The sequence below is a fragment of the Alternaria atra genome, assembly GCF_907166805.1.
Source record: "Alternaria atra isolate CS162 genome assembly, contig: 35, whole genome shotgun sequence".
Classification (NCBI taxonomy): Eukaryota; Fungi; Ascomycota; class Dothideomycetes; order Pleosporales; family Pleosporaceae; genus Alternaria; species Alternaria atra.
In genome coordinates, this window is record NW_025091334.1 from 449,080 (window position 1) to 468,108 (window position 19,029).

Sequence of the window (19,029 nt, forward strand, 5' to 3'; positions counted from 1 at the left end):
CCTCTAGACGCAACTGCGAGCTAAACTCAAAGAGCCTAACGAAGCTAGAAGAGGAGGTAATTGTACAACGTATACTTGATGAGAATCTGCGTGGAGTACCGCCCTCAAAGCTACACGTACAAGATATAGCTAATAGATTGCTGCGCGATCGCGGCGTTAAGTCTGTTGGCAAGAACTAGGTTAACAGGTTTATCCAGCGTACACCTAAGCTGCGCACGCGCTAGAGCCGTCTATACAATCGCTAGCGAGCTCTCTGCGAGGACCTAGCAATTATTAAGCCCTAGTTCATGCTAGTTTAGAACATAAAGGCGAAGTACGGCATTATAGACAACGACATGTACAACTTTAACGAGTCTAGCTTCCTAATAGGCAAGATATTATCGCAACTCGTAGTAACAGGCATAGACAAGCCTAGGAAAGCAAAGAAGCTTTAGCCTAGTAATCGCGAGTAGACTACGTTAATACAAGGCGTTAGCGTAATAGGGCGCGTTATCCTACCCTTCCTTATCTTTGCCAGCAAGGTTCTTATCTCTAACTAGTTCACTAAGGACCTCCTACGCAACTAGGTTATTTAAGTAAGCCTAACAGGCTGGACAAACAACGATCTAGCGCTTGCTTAGCTTAAACACTTTAATACGCATACGAGGCCTGTAGGAGCATACAGGCTGCTTATTATTAACGGCCACGAGAGCTATTGCTTAATAGATTTTTAGGATCGCTGCAAGGAGAAGAAGATTATCGCCCTCTGTATGCCTCTACATTCGTCGCACCTCCTGCAGCCGCTTGACGTTACCTGCTTCTCGCCGTTGAAGCGCGCGTACGGCGATGAGATCTTAGCCTTGGCACGCGATCGCATCTACTACATTAACAAACAGACCTTCTTACTAGCCTTTAAAGTAGCTTTTAAGAAGGTATTTACAAGAGAGAATGCTTGCGCAGGGTTTTAAGGCGCTAGATTGTGTCTACATAATCTACAAGCCGTGTTATTAAAGCTAGATGTGCAGCTGCGTACGCAAACTCCACCACAGCAAGATGACGCCGCTTAGGAGGCGCAAACACCGCGCAACGCCAAAGAAATGGAGGCGCAATCAACGCTAATTCGAAACAAAATGCAAATCTATCGAGGGTCTCCAGCAAGTTCACTTAACGAGCAGGTGCGACAGCTAACAAAAGGCGCGCAGCAGATAGCTTATAAGATGGTGTTAATGCGCGCAGAGATAGGGCGCCTTTAAGACGCAACAGAGACGCTTACTAAGCGTAAGAGTCGCAAGAGACGCTACGTACGGGCAGAGGAGACACTAACAGTTGGCGAGGTATTAGACTTAATTGCTGAAAAGGAGGGTGGCAGTCGTGAGGAGGGTGAGGAGCCGGCGAAGAGGGTGCGCGCAGGGCGACGCTGCGGCCGTTGTGGCAAGATTGGGCATAACTCTCGTACGTGCAAGGTAGAAATTGAGGATGCGAATGATAGCGACGCTTCTGAATAATATTATACTGTTGCAAGAGTATAAAAATTGTGTTGTAGTGCTAAGCTACGTCGCTGCGCGTACGCTTCGCTGGTGTTTATGGGCCGCTCGGTAGGGTGGGCCGCTCGCTGGTGAAACAGGTTATATATGTTGCATGTGTAGTATTCGTTCTCTGAACCTAGTTTAGGCATTCCTGTCCTTTTTCTACTCTCCGTGTTATCTCCGAGTCTAATAGCCCTTTAAATCTGCAGATCCCTTAGATTCTCTGCTACAATACTACCTTCCTTTTTAGTAATTAAGTTAGATACCTTACTAACAGTTAAAGTCTTCTCTGCGCGTACGTACTACCGTTTACAAGTCTTGCGCTTTATAAGCATATTAACAGCTTCGTAAATGCTTCTTACCTCCTCTCGCATTAATACTATATTATAAGCTATCTACTAAGCACCTTTACCTAGCTGCTTAACCTGCTTGTCTAATAAGCTTACTAGTAACTCTTAGTAGTTTCGCATATAATTTTAAATTAGCGTAGATTGCGCCTCTATCTTTTAGGCGTTGCGTAGTATTTACGCCTCCTAAGTAATAGTGCCTAGTGCAGGTAGCGTTAGCGTACGCAGCTACACATCTAGCTTTAATAACATAGCCTCTAGATTATATAGGAGTAGTCTAGCACCTTAAAAGCCTGCGCAAACGTTCTCTAGTGTAAACGTCTTCTTAGAAGCTTCTTTAAAGGCTAGTAGGAAGGTTTCCTTATTAACATAGTAGATGCGGCTACGTGCTAAGAGCGAGATCCTATTGCCGTAGTAGCGCTTTAATAGTAAGTAGGGGATAACGTTAAGAGGCTATAGAAGGTGCGATAAGTGCGATAGCATGCATAGAGCAATAATCTTATTCTCCTTGTAGTAGTTCTAGAAATCTACTAAGCGGTAGCTGTCAGGCACCAGGTAACTCCGGGCCCGTTCGGGCCGGTATGCCAAGCAATCGCAGTATATTAGCCTACCTTACCGCTGTTGTGGCTCGACAGCGGTTCGTCTCTAGTCTTACAAGGCAATATACCTCTACTTCCACTATCGCGGTGCATCTCGTATCTATAAAGACTCTATTGCTTGACACTAAGCAGCTATAACTCTAAAAAACTTACAATAGAAAGATAAAAGCGGCGGCAACAGCATATAGAGAATAGTAATAAGAAGAGGCAAAGGTAGCTTATTAATATGCTACTAAGGAGCGTTGTAAGGCTAAGAAAGCGTACCCTGCAGAACTCGCTGTAGAACGGGCGCTTAAAAAGCAGCATCGCGACGCTGCAACTGCAGTAAAATCTGGCGATACACTAAATAATAGTAAGCGAAAAGCCTTACATAAAGCTAGCTAAAATCTAACAAAGCGTCGTTGTGTTGTAGCTGCAGCAAGTCGTGCTAACGCTGGTCCTCTAGCTGCGTCTCCCCTACTAAAAAATTAGCGCACGCGGCCGCAACATTAAGACACTAGCGAGATATAAGAAGATAGGAAGCTTCTAATACATTTATAGATTAATATACTAAGAAATCTCGCGATAATAGCTATTGTGTGGCGTTCTACAGCCTTATCTGTCTAGACGCTCGAATATTGTTGGGGTGGCTCACACGGCGAACTGGCTCACATGGCGCACGGGCACTGTATACGTTCTAAGTTCAATAGCCCTGCTTCGCAGGGCAATCGAGTACTCTCCTCACCCTGAGTTTGGCTCTCGTCTAACCCATTGTATAGCTACATCCTCTGGTCTGTTTATCTGCGGCGTTAGTATATGTTGACTGTCCTGCAACGAGTCTAGCAGTCGCTGACTAGCCTGCTGCGCACTTTCGCTAGCTTTACCAATAGGCCTAGGGCTACACTGACCGAACAGCGTGGCAATTATCGCTACAAATTCTACCTGTAACATCTTTTGCCCAGGGCAGGTCCGCGGACCGATAGACCAAGGAAGGAACGTGCCTTGTGGTGGCGTGAAAATTGTGGCTTGTGGTCCGTTAGTCAAAAGCCATCTTGCAGGGTTGAAAGCCAAAGCGTCTGGACCCCATGTCAAACTGGATGTGTGCAGAGCCATTGTATTCACGTGGAAAGCGGAGGGAGCGTCAAGATGGAAAGAGCTGTCTGCATAGCGGAGGGTCTGTGGCGCTGTTGTAGATCGCATCAAAAGAGTAACCGGAGGAAAAAGGCGAAGGGTCTTTAGCTGAAAGACCGAATGGTTAGCTAAAAGAACCAACCTTAATCAACAAGCCGCTGCTCGCTCAAGGAACGCGAGCAGACTAACCACGGGTCACTACCATGACAGCCAAGCACCGTATTAATTCCGGAAACACCATCTCGTAGTCTGATAACAACAGATTGTCTTCTCCAAGTACTGTATCGATTCCTATTTGGATCCAGGTTTGCCACTCTGGGTTTGCTGCGAGGAGAGCGATCGCATAGCACAATGTGTTGGCAGATGTATCAAATCCAGCGGCAGTGAAGATAAAGAGGTTTCCTGCAATTTCTTCCTCCGTCAGATACGTTGTGCTGGTCCGTCCGGATGGGGTTGGATCTGACTCATCGCTTCGTTCCATTTCCTGTTCAGAGAGCCGAACCAGTGTCTTCATGATGGTCTCCGGGGTACTCTTTGGATCCTTGATCATCCGCCCCAGAGCTTGCGGAGCATGAATGCTCTCGTTACGCTCTCGATCGAGCATAGCTCGAGTGAGATCTGGAAGCCGCTTCAATGCCGCTCCCAGTCGCTGGAGTAGTTGCGGCATTATAGGTAGCCTCAAAATACTAGCGGGGAGAAATTCAGCTATGATGAGATGTTCAGTGACCAGTGAAATAGCATCCAGGTAGGAAGTGTCAGCAGATAGTAGGCTTGGTGATGGGCCCTGAGAATAAGACTTGCTATGGCCATATGCGATACGGGAAAGCACGTTTATAGCAACCATGCGAAAACCAGGAACTATTTTCTCTGACTCCCCAGGAACACAGGTCGAGGATGGTGAGAGTAGGAGATGAACGAGAGAAGATGCTTGATCTACACTCACTTTCCACACCTCCGGGCTAACGCGCTCGTTCAAAGCTGGGGCAACGATACGGCGTTGGCGGGACCATGATTCATCTTGTGCCTTTGAGCTAAAGTCAGCTGTCAATACACAATCCGGAGATTCAGCTGTACAAGTTGTGCCAACGTTCTTGGATAAAGTAAAGCACGGAATATAAAGTCACTTCTTACTGTCACGATGTTTGCACCCAAAAGCCCCATGGCCTTAGTGGTGATGTCAAGATGAACGAAGTCTTTGCGCCTAGACATTATAGTACGAGCAATGGATGGATCTGCACACACAAGTCTGTTAAGGCCTGTAGTCACAAAGAGAAACACAGGCCCAAGCCTCTCGTGTACGGCTGCTTTATTGCGAAACTCCCAGCCCCAAATGCTGAGCTCCACGGTCGCGAAAATACTACTGGGAGGTATGTATAGGAGCAATGGGCGAAGGGGAACAGAGAAAATGGCCCAGAATACCTGATAGCACGATTAGTTATAGGTTGAAGTAAAGGCATAGGGAAATAAGCATAGCTGCACATCGGATGATATATATGTAGGTCCTCTTTGTGAGAAGAGTGAGAAGAGTGAGAAGAGTGAGAAGAGTGAGAAGAATGAGAAGAGTGAGAAGAGTGAGAAGAGTGAGAAGAGTGAGAAGAAGAAGAAGAAGAAGAAAAAGAAGAAGAAATCATTACTTACACTATCAGGATCATATGGGCAGATAATGATAGGCAGCCCAGTAGTGCGGGCAGCCCAATGATTCTTGGTGAGATTCCATATCCTGGACGCGCTGTTTAGCAGGACTACCGTTGTCAATGCGGCACTTAAAGCACTCATCCCTAAGCGCTGATAGAACTTCTGCCGTACGGATGGAAGCTTATAAAAGCGCTTTGTAACGATGAAAAAGAAGATTTTAGTAGGCGCAGAAGGCACGCGTAGTACCTTCGCTTTTCATTCAGAGGTCTGCGCTAGTAATTAGAAGAACAGAAGGCCATCTAATCTTCAACAATGGAGAGACCGTAGAGGTTTTATGACCTATGGGAAAGAAAAAGTGAACGTCTATTTTGTGATCTTGTGCATTGATATTCTTCACAGACACTTATGCTTAGTGCAACTTAGTCCACTAGCACTTCAATTTCCGGGTCGTATGTCTTCATAGTCTCTTGCCATTGCCGTATCTATGCGAGTCGATACCTACCTAGTGCGCGCAACGCTGAGACGATATAAGAATAGGCTAGTACGGCCGTTTTTCGTCGTCGAGCAAGGTCGGATAGAACGACCCCGGCTTGGTGTTCGATCGTACAGTTATGAGAGTGGAGTCAACGGCTTGCGACGTGTCCAAAGTGCGGCCCTAGAGCCGACGGGCATCACAGCATCAGTAATAGAAGGGCCGTACCTTGCCGGACTTTCGGACATATACCATACCGCGGGCAGCACTGCAGGGAGTGTCCGGATTAGTGTCGCGACAAGATCAGGTGTTCGATTGATAAGGGGCAAAACAATGTTGTACTGAGGAGTCATTAGTAACGATATCGTGTAGAGGGTGTTGTACACGTTTCCAGTGCTAAAGAGCAGTGGGCAATGATATGAACGTCACGTGCATCATGAGCGTACCAGGCCGCTGCTATAAAGGATCATCGAGAATCTGACTGTGACTGGGGGGCATTCAGTGGTGATTTGTATCCATCGTGGTATTTCAGGTGTTGGATCGATGAACTCCATCGTAGAGTCAATGCCGCTTACGGTCTTAAGATATCATGTACCATGCCTACAAGCGGCCCTCTTGACAGTCATGTGTAGCTGCCTGTTTGAGATCGAAGCTCTCTTGCCACATGGGCAATCTGATTATGACTCTTTACCACGAATGAGTTCTTTGCCCTAACACCAAGAGCCTGCGGATCAAGATTTTGTATACTCTGCCCACTTTCTTTCGCACATTTCGAGGATTTCTCTCGAAGGTCGATCGCGCCACATCTGCCATATATCTTTAACATTCAAGTCATTCTTAGCATCCACTGCAAATACGCCCGTCACGAAGATATAGGCAACATATTCCCCTCTCGCAATGATCTTATGTTGCATAGCCGGTATGAGGCTGCGTTGCGCGATGAGATTTCTGTGTAAGGTCAGCATTAGTTATCGTTATACTTCTCAATGCATCTGCCTTGCAACAGCCGGACTGTGCCTTTTAATAGCTATACAGGAAGTAGAACTTACGTGTTAGGGTCTGCGCGAACGACCGTCGCATTGCTCTCAACAAACGCCTTCACTGTAGTGTTACGCATGCAAAGATCTGTCAAGTCGACAACACCACTTCCTCCCGACTCTGAAAGTACGAAAGCGCTTTCATGGTCTTTCCACCATCCGAACGATGTCCTGTTATCTTCAATTCCAGGAGGAAATTCTGCACATGGCTGCTCAAAGATAGAGACGTTTCCTGCTGCCTGCGCACTCGCCGCAAAACCACCATCCACTATTTGCAGTGTTTCCTCCATCAAGAGGCATGATGTCCACTTCACGCAGTGTAATCTCAGGCTCCATCCAGGCCACCTTCGTATGGGTGGTACAAGGAGCGATTCTATGACCAAGTTGCGTTTATTCCATGGCTTCCAGCGACTCATTAAGATGGGTACCGTGTCCTTGCACGCCTCTATGTGAAACTCTCCGGCCTCGACATCATGTGGGTTCCATCGTACCTTCCAGTCGTCTTCCTCCGGTTCGAGTGAAACAGCCAGCGTGGAATCTGGTGCTATCTGTTCCAGTGACGGACCGCAGGGTACGCTAAAGCCAAAGGAAGAGGAGTAGGCGAACTTCCCGTACTTGGCTTCACGTGCCTTGAACCCTTTATTTGTAGACTGCCCCGAAGAGAGCAAGAATGTGTGCGCTTGAGTGTTGCAAAGTATCTGGCGTGGGGGCCATAGAAGCTTGATGTCGCTGATCTCCTTGTCGTGGTGTGTAGCAGCCTCGAGAGTTTTCGGATGAGGCAACTCTTCTGCCTGCCAGAATGCAACCTTATCATCAAGTCCGAGGACTAGGAAGCTTTTAAGGCACCAATAAACTGATTGTGGGGAGTTGTAATTCTCGGCAACGTACATGTTCGGGTACACAAACCCGATGTTTGGTGTACCGTCGGTATTAAAAATGTGCGGTTGCTTCGCCCACCACCTCAGGTGCCTCAGTAGTAAACCCTTCACCGTCCCCACCTCGTGAACTGGAGCAGGTAGCTCAAGACCTGTGAGTGCGATGGCTGCCCAGAATGCCGCGAACGCGAATCGATACGTCAGGCTTCGTCCAAATGGGATCGCTGAACCGTCCGGAGCGAAGTACCTCCAGTACTCTGTCCCAAATTGGTGAGCTTGCTCTATATATTTGGATGTACGAGCTGGATCGTATTCTGGGGCAAAGCGGACGTAGAGAAGTTGTGCAAACTGTATCGCAAAACTCCCGCTGTAGTAATCGGCCTGCTTCCTTTGTTCGCACCAGGGGCCGTCCGAAGACCACCCTTCTCCAATGTCGAATTCGTCCAGTGTTTCCAAGCTCGTATCGATGTGTACTTTCACTTCATCTATGGGGACGTGGAGCGTCTTGACCAGCGCGAGGTTTACCAATACACGGAACCACAACCAATTGCTCTGAGGCATGTCGGGTCCATTGATCTGCCGAAGCCATGCAACGAGATTGGATCGTGTAGTTGAATCAGTTTCGAAAGAGAACGCGGTGGGATTTGCCAGCAGCGCAAAAGCGATAGACTCCATCTCCACCATGCGCTGATCAAAATCAGAAAGATCGCCCCAGTATTCCGGACTTCTCGGGTCGGTTCCAGCTCGGATTCCGATTATCCATGACTCCAATGCAATTTCCGAAGAGGCACTTATGGTCTTGTTGTCATGTTGCTGGAGGCGGAGTAAGTCAGCGACGACCCACAGCGGTCGCGCGAAGCCTTCGAGTTGGGCTGCTGTTTCGCTGAAGCCTGCACCTGTGCATGTCGCAATCTTTATCCGTGCATGTCTAGGGGATTTATATTGTTCCAAGGGGTTAGTGAGTGCGATAGCTGCACGTATGATGTCGTCGTGTGTGCGGAATTGGTTGTCGGAGAATCCAGGAAGGGGCGCCATGTTGATGTTGATGTTGATGATTGTGCAGAGCCACGTGAACTAATTAAGTCGATCACACAAATGCGGTCTCAATTCATGTCCTCTAGAACAAACTGTTATGCTTTATAATTCAGTAGCTCCCCGCTTCGGACAAATATGTCGCGAAGATAGCCCGAAGTTGCGACGTGGTAACATGGGCGTTTTCCGAGTTCCTAGCGTTGATACATACATGATCATTGCACCCACTTATACACCTAAACAATAGCGAACACCAGTCTTCTCGTGACCTCAGGCCCTGCTTTACTTCGTTGCCTTGCCGTCCGCAACCTCGACATACACCGCCTCTGACTTTTCGAGCTCGTCCTCGCCCTCGGGCCTGTTAATGTCAAACTTCCTGGTTTTCTCTTCGCGACGCCAGAGATACTGTCCAATCATGAAGAGCGCCCAGTAGCATATGATGAAGACAATATTGACAGTATAGCCTTTTGTCCATTGCGGCGCCTCCAGGATAGGAAATACGGTGATCGGATAGAAGGAGAAGAAGGCCCAGCCGATAGTCATCATAGCACCAGTAGTGAAGCTTCGTGCTTCGTTGTCGTCCTTCATTATCATGTTCACCCACGGGAAGAGGATGGGGGTTACACAGGACGTGAGACCCAGCAGGTAGTAGCAAGTGACTTTAGAGATGTCAGCCATGTCTGTCGCGCGCGATAGTTGACGTTACTCACAGTGAAGACCAAGCGGAATGTACCATACTCGAAGGCACACATTTGCGAAGAGCAGGATTGCCGTGACGACCGAGAAAACGATCCACATCGGATATATCATCACCAAACTAGTGATGAAAATGCCGCAAACGATAGCAAGACCCTGAACACCAGTAGGAATAAGGTTGATCTCTTCGATGGTGTAGGTTCCGTTGAGATCAGCTTCTTTCTTTAGCCAAGCTTGCATCTGGCCACCAACGTAGCTTGTGCATTGGAAAAAGACGTATGTCAAGACCGCGACGTAGAAATGCCAATGAGTGAATACACGCTTGAGCATACGTTTTCCGATTTTTGAACTCTGTTTCGTACCCTGGCTCTGCATGCGTGCGACAGCTAGCCTCCTCTCGTCTTCTGTCAGCCACCAGACCTTAGGACTGGTGGGAAGCCCGGGGTACAAGAAGAAGCCAGCAAGACCAATAGGCAGCGAGATAGACCCGTCGATTATGAACAGCCTACAGGAGTTGAAGTATGAAGTTAGTGTGTGTCTCACACCTTTTTCTTACTATCACAACTTACCAGCGCCAACCTGACATGCCGTGAACTCCGTTGAGGTTTTTGTGGGCAGCGGCCTGTAGGTAACCGCTGAACATGGCGCCAGCGTTACTTGAGACATACCAGACTCCAGCGCGCTTGAAAACCTCATCAGAGCGGTACCATGACGTTAGAAGATAGATAGAACCAGTCGAGGCGGGTGTTTCGAGAACACCGAGGAGGAACCGGAGACCATAAATTTGCGGTACGCTGCTCAAGCGAGATTGCGTGAAAGTTAAGATAGACCAGGCAACCTCCATAGTTGGGACGTAGTAGCGAGCAAGCTTTGGGCGAGATATTATCAACATGCTTGGTATCTCGAAGATCATGTAGCCGATATTGTAACTGGATGGTGTTAGCAATCCTCTTTGTGACGAACTAGCAATCACGGTACTTACAAGGTTCCGAAGAGTGAATATTCGTTGCCCTTGATGGCCAATTCTTCGCGCATACCAGACCAATACGCAGTATTAAGTGCGTTCTGGTCAAGCCATTTTATGTAGAAGCAAAGGCAGCACAGAGTGAGCAAGATGCAGTCAAGTTTCCTTACTAGTTTCTTTTCTTCCGGAGAGTAGTGACTAGGGTACCACTACACGCAATCAGCAAGCAGTCCGATTATTTACTCCAAATAGACGCACGTCAAAAATGTACATCCAAGCAACCCAGAAAGAGCGGTTCGGCTTCTCGGTCGCAGAGCTCACGATGACTTCTTTGCCGTTGACCATAACAATCGGGTTGCGTTGACCGTCAGCATCCACAACCCTAATCTCATCTTGAGAGGGCGGCATTGTTTTTGGACGCTGCTGAGCGAGGAAATGGGCGTAGTTTTGATACGTGGACAGCAGAAGTACTGCTACAATACAAGTACTTATCAACAAGTTGGCCTCCTCTTAGGTTTAAGTATTGTGAGCTCTGCGATTAGCTTTGTGCAAAAACCAAGTCCTTGCAATTCTGGCTTTTCTTTCTTTGCCTGTCGTGTCGGTCGATGTTCCTTGGTGCTGCATACCCCGCGGGTTGTGGCGCTGCCCCATGGGGTAAAGAACGCAGCATGCACCTAGTCGGGATCCAATTGCAAGGCTGTGGGGCTGCGCTGGCTTCGTTTCGGGTCCTTGGCAGCGGGCTTCGGGCTATTGCGAACACTAGAATCATTGTACCTCTCTTCCGACACATATTCTCGGACCATTGGCATCTCGCGTTCTCTTATCCCGAAACTTCAACGCCAAGTTACTGTTATGAATATGTACTTAGCATCCATATCCCATTCGTTGGGGGACTGTTCTATCGTCGAACTGATAGTTTCTCATCACGGACAATCAGGTCAAGTCCACTGCACACATCGCACGAAAGGAAACCATCCCCCATAAAATTGAAGGTCCAACAGCGACTCAACTGCGAGACCTCGAAGTGATCTAATGGATCGACTCACAGAAGACCTCAATGGCACACAAGACGTATCGTCGCCCGAGCCGCCATGGTCTGCCCGGACTACACCGGCGGGAAGATCGAAGTCCAAAGAAGAGTCCTTGCTGACCAAGCAAGTGGAAGAAGAGATCCGCGGGAATATCCCAGAGAAAATCAGCCTCGCTCTTACGAGAGACATCGTGCCGGCAGCGAGCGTACAGTCTTCGGGAAGCAGCGTTGAGGGAAACACATCTGAGCCTGGAACAACGACACCTAGTAGTAGTGCGCCGCCCTCAGAGAGTGGGAACCTGGATTACGCAACCGATCACTTCGCCTCGAGCATAGCGATAGCTGACCTCGTGGCCGAGCTCTTCACTGAGAATATCATGGCCAAGGTCTTCCGAACCGCACAAGCTGCTCTGACATCGCTTCCTGTGGCATTTCCAGAGATCGTCCCACAGCAAAGCGGTCACGATGGTAGCTACAGCCTACGAGAAGCGGACTTCTGGACATGTGGCTTCTTTCCGGGCACCATGTACAGCATGTTAGAGAGACTCATCAGATACCCACATCATATGCATCTCTCGAGTTCAATCGACCTCGAACGTCTAAGAAGCCAGCTGACGATTTTATGTCGCACCTGGGCCGAACCAATTCGAGGTATGGACGAACGGATTGACACCCATGATATTGGTTTCATCGTCATGCCGGCGCTCCGTGCTGATTGGGAACTCTTTGGTAATCAATGCAGTTTGGATTCTATCACCCGCGCTGCACGGAGTTTAGCGACACGATACGTGCCTACAGCCGGCGCCATCAGGAGCTGGGACCTGCTGAAGAAGAAAGATATAGAAATACTTGACCAAGGCGATAACATGATTGTTATCATCGACAGCGTGTGCAACCTTGAGCTGTTGTACTATGCAGCATATCATGCACAAGACGCAAGACTTGCGAATATCGCCACTGCTCATGCGATTACACTGTTGCGAAGCCATCTGCGACCTGAACCAGTCCTGTCTTTGTCTAAGGATGCATACAGAGGCCAATGGTACTCGAGTTGCCACGTCGCCAACATCGATCCGAAAACGGGAAACTTGAAGCAGCGATTGACAGCACAAGGCTACGAGCACGATTCGACGTGGAGCCGTGGCCAGGCATGGGGTATACTTGGATACGCAGAGACGTACATGTGGACAAGAGACCACCGGTTCCTGCAAGCAGCTTGCGGACTAGCAGAATATTTCATATATCGCTTGGAAACGGCGCCTACATGCGTGTATCACGCCCGCTATGTGCCTCTCTGGGACTTTGACGCACCCGTCGAGGATGAGAACGCTCCGTTGCGCGACTCTTCTGCTGGCACTATTGCCGCTAACGGAATGCTATTATTATCGCAAGCTTTGGCAGGTATCGGAGTGACAAGCTTGTCACTGAGGTTCCAGAACACTGCATTGCGCATAGTCCAAGACACACTCAAATTTGCGTTGGCACCGGAGAGGGCTCGCCTCGTAACTGGCTCATATCATCACATTAGTGCGGAAGAGACAGTAGCAGGATATCGTTTCGACGGGATGTTGAAGTTTGGAACAGCGAACAACAATACCAATGCGCGGAACCGGTACGCAAACCATGGGTTAGTTTATGGAGATTACTATCTGGTGGAATTCGGAAATAGGTTGGCACGAATGGGATTAGTTTAAACCATTAGACACTTTAGCTGGCGCGAACAGAAACTACTTCTTCAAGTCCTTATCAAGATAACCATGGTGTGGCAGATGATGTCAGGACATGGCAAGCTTCGCATTACTACTGACTCGGTTGCAGCACTAGTGCTTGTTGACGGATGCGGAGAACCCCAGCTGCCCGCTCGGTCTATCGGGTTATCTTGATCGGCACTTCGGACGAATTACCTATATATGGCTTTTGGTTGCCTCAACTTTTAGTAGCCTCAACTTTTAGTAAAAGCATCATCACTTATTATGTCAGACGTTAGTCCCGTGCAGATGCTGAAGGAACCATCCGAGAATGGACCACCCGAGCGCAACCTGCAGCAAGCTCTTGGCCCGTCAGATGGCTTGGCTTGCAACTCGTGCCGAAAAGCGAAACTTCGCTGTTCAAGAGACAAGCCGGATTGTTTGTACTGCAAGAGGACAGGTACAGTCTTTAACGCCGACATGGTCAATTTTCCCTGTGCTTAACTTTACTAGGTGTCAAATGCGTTTATGAGTCCAAGCGTGTCAAGCCAGGGCTGAAACCCGGAGCTGTAGAGACTATACATAGACGACTTGGTAATATTTACCGTGTATACTAGCGTCCCTGGTTCTGATATCTCGCAGATAATCTAGAGCGGCGCTTTAGCGAGCACCAGTCTAGTTTTGAGCAATGTGGTCATTACAGCACGCCGCAAGGCGAGTCAGCAGCTCAGAGCATATTGGCTCTTCTAGCCAAAGAACTACCAAGATTGACCAATGGTTCATCAATTCAAAATCCTGCCATCCCAGCACAGCACGAGAAAAGGAATAAGCGAAGACGGCTAGCAGATGACGACGACGACGACGACGAGAGTACCGCTACATCTAGTGTGGATGGAACGCCTTCTCTACCAGAGCCTCAAACGCTTGGAGCAATCATAGCAGCGTACTTCTCTCATATTCATCCCTGGATCCCTATGATACATCAAGCAAGATTTCTACAACGTTTCCACGCTGGAACCCAGCGCAGACAACTCCTGGTCATTCTTCACGCTATGATCTTAGCCGCTTCTAAATTTGTGCCTGGTGCACGAAAGGAGAATATGCAACAAGCGCGTATGTATATTGTATGCACAGCCATGGAGACTTTATCACTCGAGAATCTCCAAGCACTGACGATACTCGCTTTCGATGATATTGGGAACGGAAAGGCAGCGAACGCATGGTCTATCATCGGTTCCATGACACGTACCGTTGAGTACATGGGCTTAGCACAGGAGCAGGAGGACGGTGAGCTTCGCCCCTTTTTCCAACCATTCGCATGTCTACAAAACACCAATGACTGGACGGATATCGAAGAAAGGCGAAGAGTCTTCTGGAATATTTTCCTCCTGGATCGTTTCTGCTCAGTAACGATGGGATGGAACACGAGTCTGACCTCAGATGACGTGTACCGTAGGCTGCCCTGCGACGGACACTTGTGGCGAAAGCAGAATCCTGTCTTGACGCCTTACTTTGGTATTTGGGACAAGTCAAAAGGGCGTATCGGTAATCCAATTGGCTTCATCACACGATTAACTTCTCCCATCGAGCAGCCGACTGCCACCGAGACTGCGACGCATGGCCCAGTAGGGCCAACCCAATCGATAGACATGGGACAAAACATGGTAGCAGACATGTCGACTGTCGGCGCTCTTGCGTACAACATCGAAGCAACGGAGTCCATGAGCCGCGTGATGAGCTATTTTCTCCAGCAGAAAGTCAATATCCGCGACCAGGACGAGATTAGTTCTTGGCTCACTCGTTTCAAAGAGCTAGATCTTCGGCTAGTACATTGGAAGATGTTGCTACCTCAGAAATGGAAGGCCAATCCTAACTTGACCCGACACGTTCCGTTGATGGTAGGTTTCTTAAGCTGCCGAGCAGACAGTGGATGTAAGACACTGATTTATCTTTAATAGGACCCAAACCTCACCACCGCTCATATTACACACAATGCATCCATGATACTACTACATCAGCTCATCGCTTATCCACCCTTGCATTGGGGCTTTCAAAGCCGATTACCAAGCACATGCAGCGCAGAGGCTTGCTACACCGCCGGAATCGAGATAGCAACGATCACGGAAAAGTACCTCGGAAAATCATCTGCCCTGTCACCTGTTGGGTGCCAATTCGCATTCTGCTTGTTCATAGCGGCCCGAGTACTCTTAGCTCATTGGCGATACACGCGTGGAAACCATTTGGCGTCCGAGTTCTGGTCCCTTCTGCATAGCCTGGAAGAAGCGTCAAGACGTTGGATTGCCCTTTCCGAAGTACCACCAGGGAAGGAGGACCTTTTCATCCAGTACGCTCGTCGGCTACGGAGGCTCTATGAACTGTGTTCAACGGACGACTCTTACCAACTGAATGTCATGGACTATACCAATGATATGAACCATCGCGATGGTAATATTGAGCCATCGCAGTCTTTTCAAGCATGGCCGAATAACGCGGCGACTGTTCCATTATCCGATGTAGATTTGCCCTTACTGAGCCCTGACTTCAATACTATGCCGATGCTCGATCAGGATTTCATGGACATGGACCGCATCATTGCTTTTGACGATGGTAGTATGTTTACGTCGTCATTTGATCTTGGGCCGAATGCATGGTAACACACGTTTTCATTTCTTCTGCTTTAGTCCCGATGAGGTGTAACTGAAACGGTTATTACTCTTGATTAATTCAGCTCTACTGCAAGAAATGCAGACTGCGTATGTTTATAGCACTTTACTCCGCCTTCGCCGCAGCAATCTTCAAAATCTCCTCCACGCTCTTCCGCGCATTCTTGGGGTCCTTAGCTACTGACTGCCAAATCTCACCATGCTTAGGTTCAGCCATCGCAGCCTTTGAAAGCGTATCCTCCTTCTTCTCCTCAGTACCGTGCTGTTCGAGAAACTTGTAGTACCACACCCACGCATCACCATAGTCGCTGTCAAGAGTGACAGCTTTAACGAACCACGTCGCGGCTTTGTCCAAGCGTCGCTCAGACCAGAAGATACGCGCGACAACGACGAAAAGTAGTGGGTCCTTCTCCACCTTCTTGATGGCTTCCAATGCTCGCGGCTTACGCTGAGTGCGACCCTCCAGGTGCATGATCTTTTCTGCCCACAAAAGTCCTGAGTTTGGACATTGTTGCAAAGCGCTGGCCATCAGCTGTTGCGCGGCGTTGGTGTTGTTCTGTCGACGCTCAAGACGAACCTGCTCCAGAAGAATTTCTTCGCTCTTCGGGTTTTGCTGTCGGCCACGGTCCAGCGTAGATCTGGCCTTGACAACTGCTCCTTGCTTCACCTGCAATCGTGAAAGCAAGATGTACAGAACTGGAGCTTTGGGTGCCGCACGCGTACCAATATTGAATGCCTCATGAGCTTCTGGCAGCTTCGACAGCTGTTCATAGACTTGACCCTTGATGGCATGTAACTTCCAGCTGCCAGGCCAATTTTGCAGACCCTGGTTACAAATGTCGATCGCTGTCTCATAGTTTTCAAGTTGTCGTTCGAGCACAGCAGATTTCATGTAGATACGGTCAGTAGCAGCTGATTCACGAGCCACCTGGAGGAAACTACGAGCTTGCTCGTAGTTCCCAGCGTCGACCTCAAAGTCAACAGCGCGAGTGTACAGCATTTCGTTGCCCGGCAGAGCCTCGAAACTTCTTCCCAGAACTTGGCGAGCACCTTCAGGGTTCCCTGACTGCCACATCTCTCGAGCGTATTGCAACCACAAGGACTCGGAGTTCGGGCAAGCGTTTACAGCGCGCTCTAGCACACTAAGGAGGGTGTCTGTTGTACCGTGATGCTTTTCGAGGTCGGTGGACGCATGCCAAACTGTGGTACTGTACGGGAAGACGGCGACAGCAAATCCGAGAATGGCTCTGGCTGTCTCCGGCTTGTTCCTGTTCAAGACGCTCCTGGCATCTTCAAGCCAAACATCTCGACGCTCATCGTCTTCGTCAAGACCCCAGCCCACGGTTGCTTTGATGATCGCGGCAGCTGTGCCTGTGTCGCCTTGTTCCTCACAGATCTCCGCTTGCGTGATCCACTCTTCACGTTTGATCATAGCATTCTCCTTGATTAGAGATTTGACGGCTCGGGTCATGATCATGTCTAACATGTCGACTTTGCCCAGCTCTTCTTGCAACCTGCAAGCATGAATCCAGATCGCCCAGCTGGTAGGAATAGCCTTACGAGCCTTATTAAGAATCTGCTGCGCGTCTTCAGGTTTGGAAACCCTAGCGTATGAGATCCACAGTTCCTCGGAAAGAGGCACAGTATCCGTAGCTTTGGCGAACAGTAAGCGGACTGCATCCAGCTCTTCAGTATCGTTGATTAGGGTCTTCCACAGTTCGACACTTTGTGGGTTGTGATCTAGAGCTTGCCGAGTAACCTTTTTCCTAGACGCAGGCGTTTGTTCCAGATCGATCGCGGCTTGCCATAATTTCACGGCCTTGGTATTTTGCTTGATACCATTGGCGGCAATAATCTTCGCATTGTGGAGATTGTCGCGGTTTAGCCTGATCGCTTCCTCCCAAACAACTACAGATCGAGGACAAAGTTCACACCCGCGGGCAATGACCTTTTTGGCTGTGTGAATCTTTCCAGCTACCTCTTCAAGTCGTGCTAGCGCAACATATCCAGGACCATTATGCACGTTGGTCTTGACAGCCGATTCTAGTAGCACACGCGCGCGATTGATGTCCTCGACCGGGACTTCCTCGCCCATAGCTTCCTTCTTGTTGAGCGCAGTCATGTATCCCTTGGGGTCCACGGAGGTCGAGGTTCCGGAAGTTGTTGTAGTTTGCGTGCCAGGGGCACTTGCTGCTGAGTCGAGCCGTACAGTCAGGGCAGACAGCTGCGCAGCTCCGATGCTTGCAAGATTCGTGGTCATACCGTCAGCGTCGCCTGACGAAATCGTGGTATCGAGCTCGCCACTCTTTGATGCCGCAGCTAGAACACTATCCGGAACAGCGTACGACCTCGCATTCGCCAGTCGAGCTTCACGTGCTCGTTTCGCTTTGCCCGTCATATCTCCAACCTCAGGCAGCGCAGCCCATTCTTCCTCGGAGACGCCGCCGAGGGCTCGTTTCAGATCAGCAAACTGGAGCTGGATCTTGGGGTTGTTTCGTTCGTATTCGTCTCGTTCTTGTTGCTCGCGAGCTTCCCTAGGGCGGACACAATCGGTATCTGTTCGTGGAAAAAAACACGATGAATACTTCGATGATAAAGATAGAGGGAGGAGGGCATAGGGCAAAGGAAACCAGGGGTACTAACCTTCTTGCTCTGCGTCGCTTGTCCATCTTCTCATCGACTTCTTGGTAGATGCGGTCTGCCTCGTCATCGTCCTTGTCGTAGTTCATCCCGCTGGAGAAGAGGCCGACTTCATTGTCAGGATCTTGAAACCGATCCTCCTCTTCGTCCCTCTCTTCTTCCTTCTTTTCTGTGACACCATAAGCCGAGGGTGCTGCCTGGCCCAGCGAAGCCGCACGTTTGGCCAGCATCTCTTTCATCTGTTCCTCGGAAGGACCCTCACGAGCGGGACCCAGATCGCTTCGAGTTGTGAAGCCCGTAGCTCCTCTGCCGAGACCAGCCACATAATTCTCGGGCGCGGGCATCGACAGAAAGTCGCGTCGACTCATCTTGGCGGTTATCTTGGTGGATATTGACTAAAGGTAACGGTTGTAGCCTCGGGCTGGAGCGCGGCGCAAGTTGCGCAGTGTATCACAACAGTTGATTGGGCAGCGATTTGGCGAGAACTTCGGTAGGAACGTGCGGAATTGGCCTGTGGTTGAGGGTGAAGGGTTGCGGTGAGAGGCGGTGGTGAATTGGGTGGTGGTGCTGCTGCTGGGGCGGCGTGATGGAGTGCATGGTCGCGACTTGGATAATAATTTGAGCTAGGCAACGGCATATCACGTGCATGGAAGTTCAACGTACGCTAACCCAAATGGTGAGTTTGCGACGGGTACATTAACTAGGAGTTGGCAAGAGATATCCACAATTGCGAGTA

At 49.3% G+C, this 19,029-nt stretch overlaps 6 protein-coding genes across 6 annotated transcripts; 2 read left to right on the plus strand and 4 right to left on the minus strand.

Moving 5' to 3' along the window:
• Window positions 1-3,745: 3,745 nt before the first annotated feature.
• On the minus strand, window positions 3,746-4,228 carry ALTATR162_LOCUS11045 (uncharacterized protein; the record flags this gene model as incomplete). The annotated part of the gene is made up of 1 exon (XM_043318686.1): window positions 3,746-4,228. The coding sequence occupies one exon, from the start codon at window positions 4,226-4,228 to the stop codon at window positions 3,746-3,748; it is 483 nt and encodes a 160-aa protein (XP_043174621.1).
• Window positions 4,229-6,713: 2,485 nt separating this feature from the next.
• ALTATR162_LOCUS11046 (uncharacterized protein) lies at window positions 6,714-8,615 on the minus strand (the record flags this gene model as incomplete). Its single annotated transcript, XM_043318687.1, has 1 exon — window positions 6,714-8,615. One exon carries the CDS (start codon window positions 8,613-8,615, stop codon window positions 6,714-6,716), a length of 1,902 nt encoding a protein of 633 aa, XP_043174622.1.
• Window positions 8,616-8,894: 279 nt separating this feature from the next.
• On the minus strand, window positions 8,895-10,680 carry ALTATR162_LOCUS11047 (uncharacterized protein; the record flags this gene model as incomplete). The annotated part of the gene is made up of 5 exons (XM_043318688.1): window positions 8,895-9,271; window positions 9,323-9,813; window positions 9,878-10,237; window positions 10,291-10,481; window positions 10,531-10,680. The coding sequence occupies 5 exons, from the start codon at window positions 10,678-10,680 to the stop codon at window positions 8,895-8,897; spliced, it is 1,569 nt and encodes a 522-aa protein (XP_043174623.1).
• Window positions 10,681-11,304: 624 nt separating this feature from the next.
• Window positions 11,305-12,996, plus strand: ALTATR162_LOCUS11048 (uncharacterized protein; the record flags this gene model as incomplete). Its single annotated transcript, XM_043318689.1, has 1 exon — window positions 11,305-12,996. One exon carries the CDS (start codon window positions 11,305-11,307, stop codon window positions 12,994-12,996), a length of 1,692 nt encoding a protein of 563 aa, XP_043174624.1.
• Window positions 12,997-13,275: 279 nt separating this feature from the next.
• Window positions 13,276-15,644, plus strand: ALTATR162_LOCUS11049 (uncharacterized protein; the record flags this gene model as incomplete). The annotated part of the gene is made up of 4 exons (XM_043318690.1): window positions 13,276-13,450; window positions 13,504-13,584; window positions 13,633-14,888; window positions 14,949-15,644. The coding sequence occupies 4 exons, from the start codon at window positions 13,276-13,278 to the stop codon at window positions 15,642-15,644; spliced, it is 2,208 nt and encodes a 735-aa protein (XP_043174625.1).
• A 115-nt stretch (window positions 15,645-15,759) lies between these two features.
• ALTATR162_LOCUS11050 (uncharacterized protein) lies at window positions 15,760-18,661 on the minus strand (the record flags this gene model as incomplete). The annotated part of the gene is made up of 2 exons (XM_043318691.1): window positions 15,760-18,187; window positions 18,297-18,661. 2 exons carry the CDS (start codon window positions 18,659-18,661, stop codon window positions 15,760-15,762), a joined length of 2,793 nt encoding a protein of 930 aa, XP_043174626.1.
• Between the last annotated feature and the right edge of the window lie 368 nt (window positions 18,662-19,029).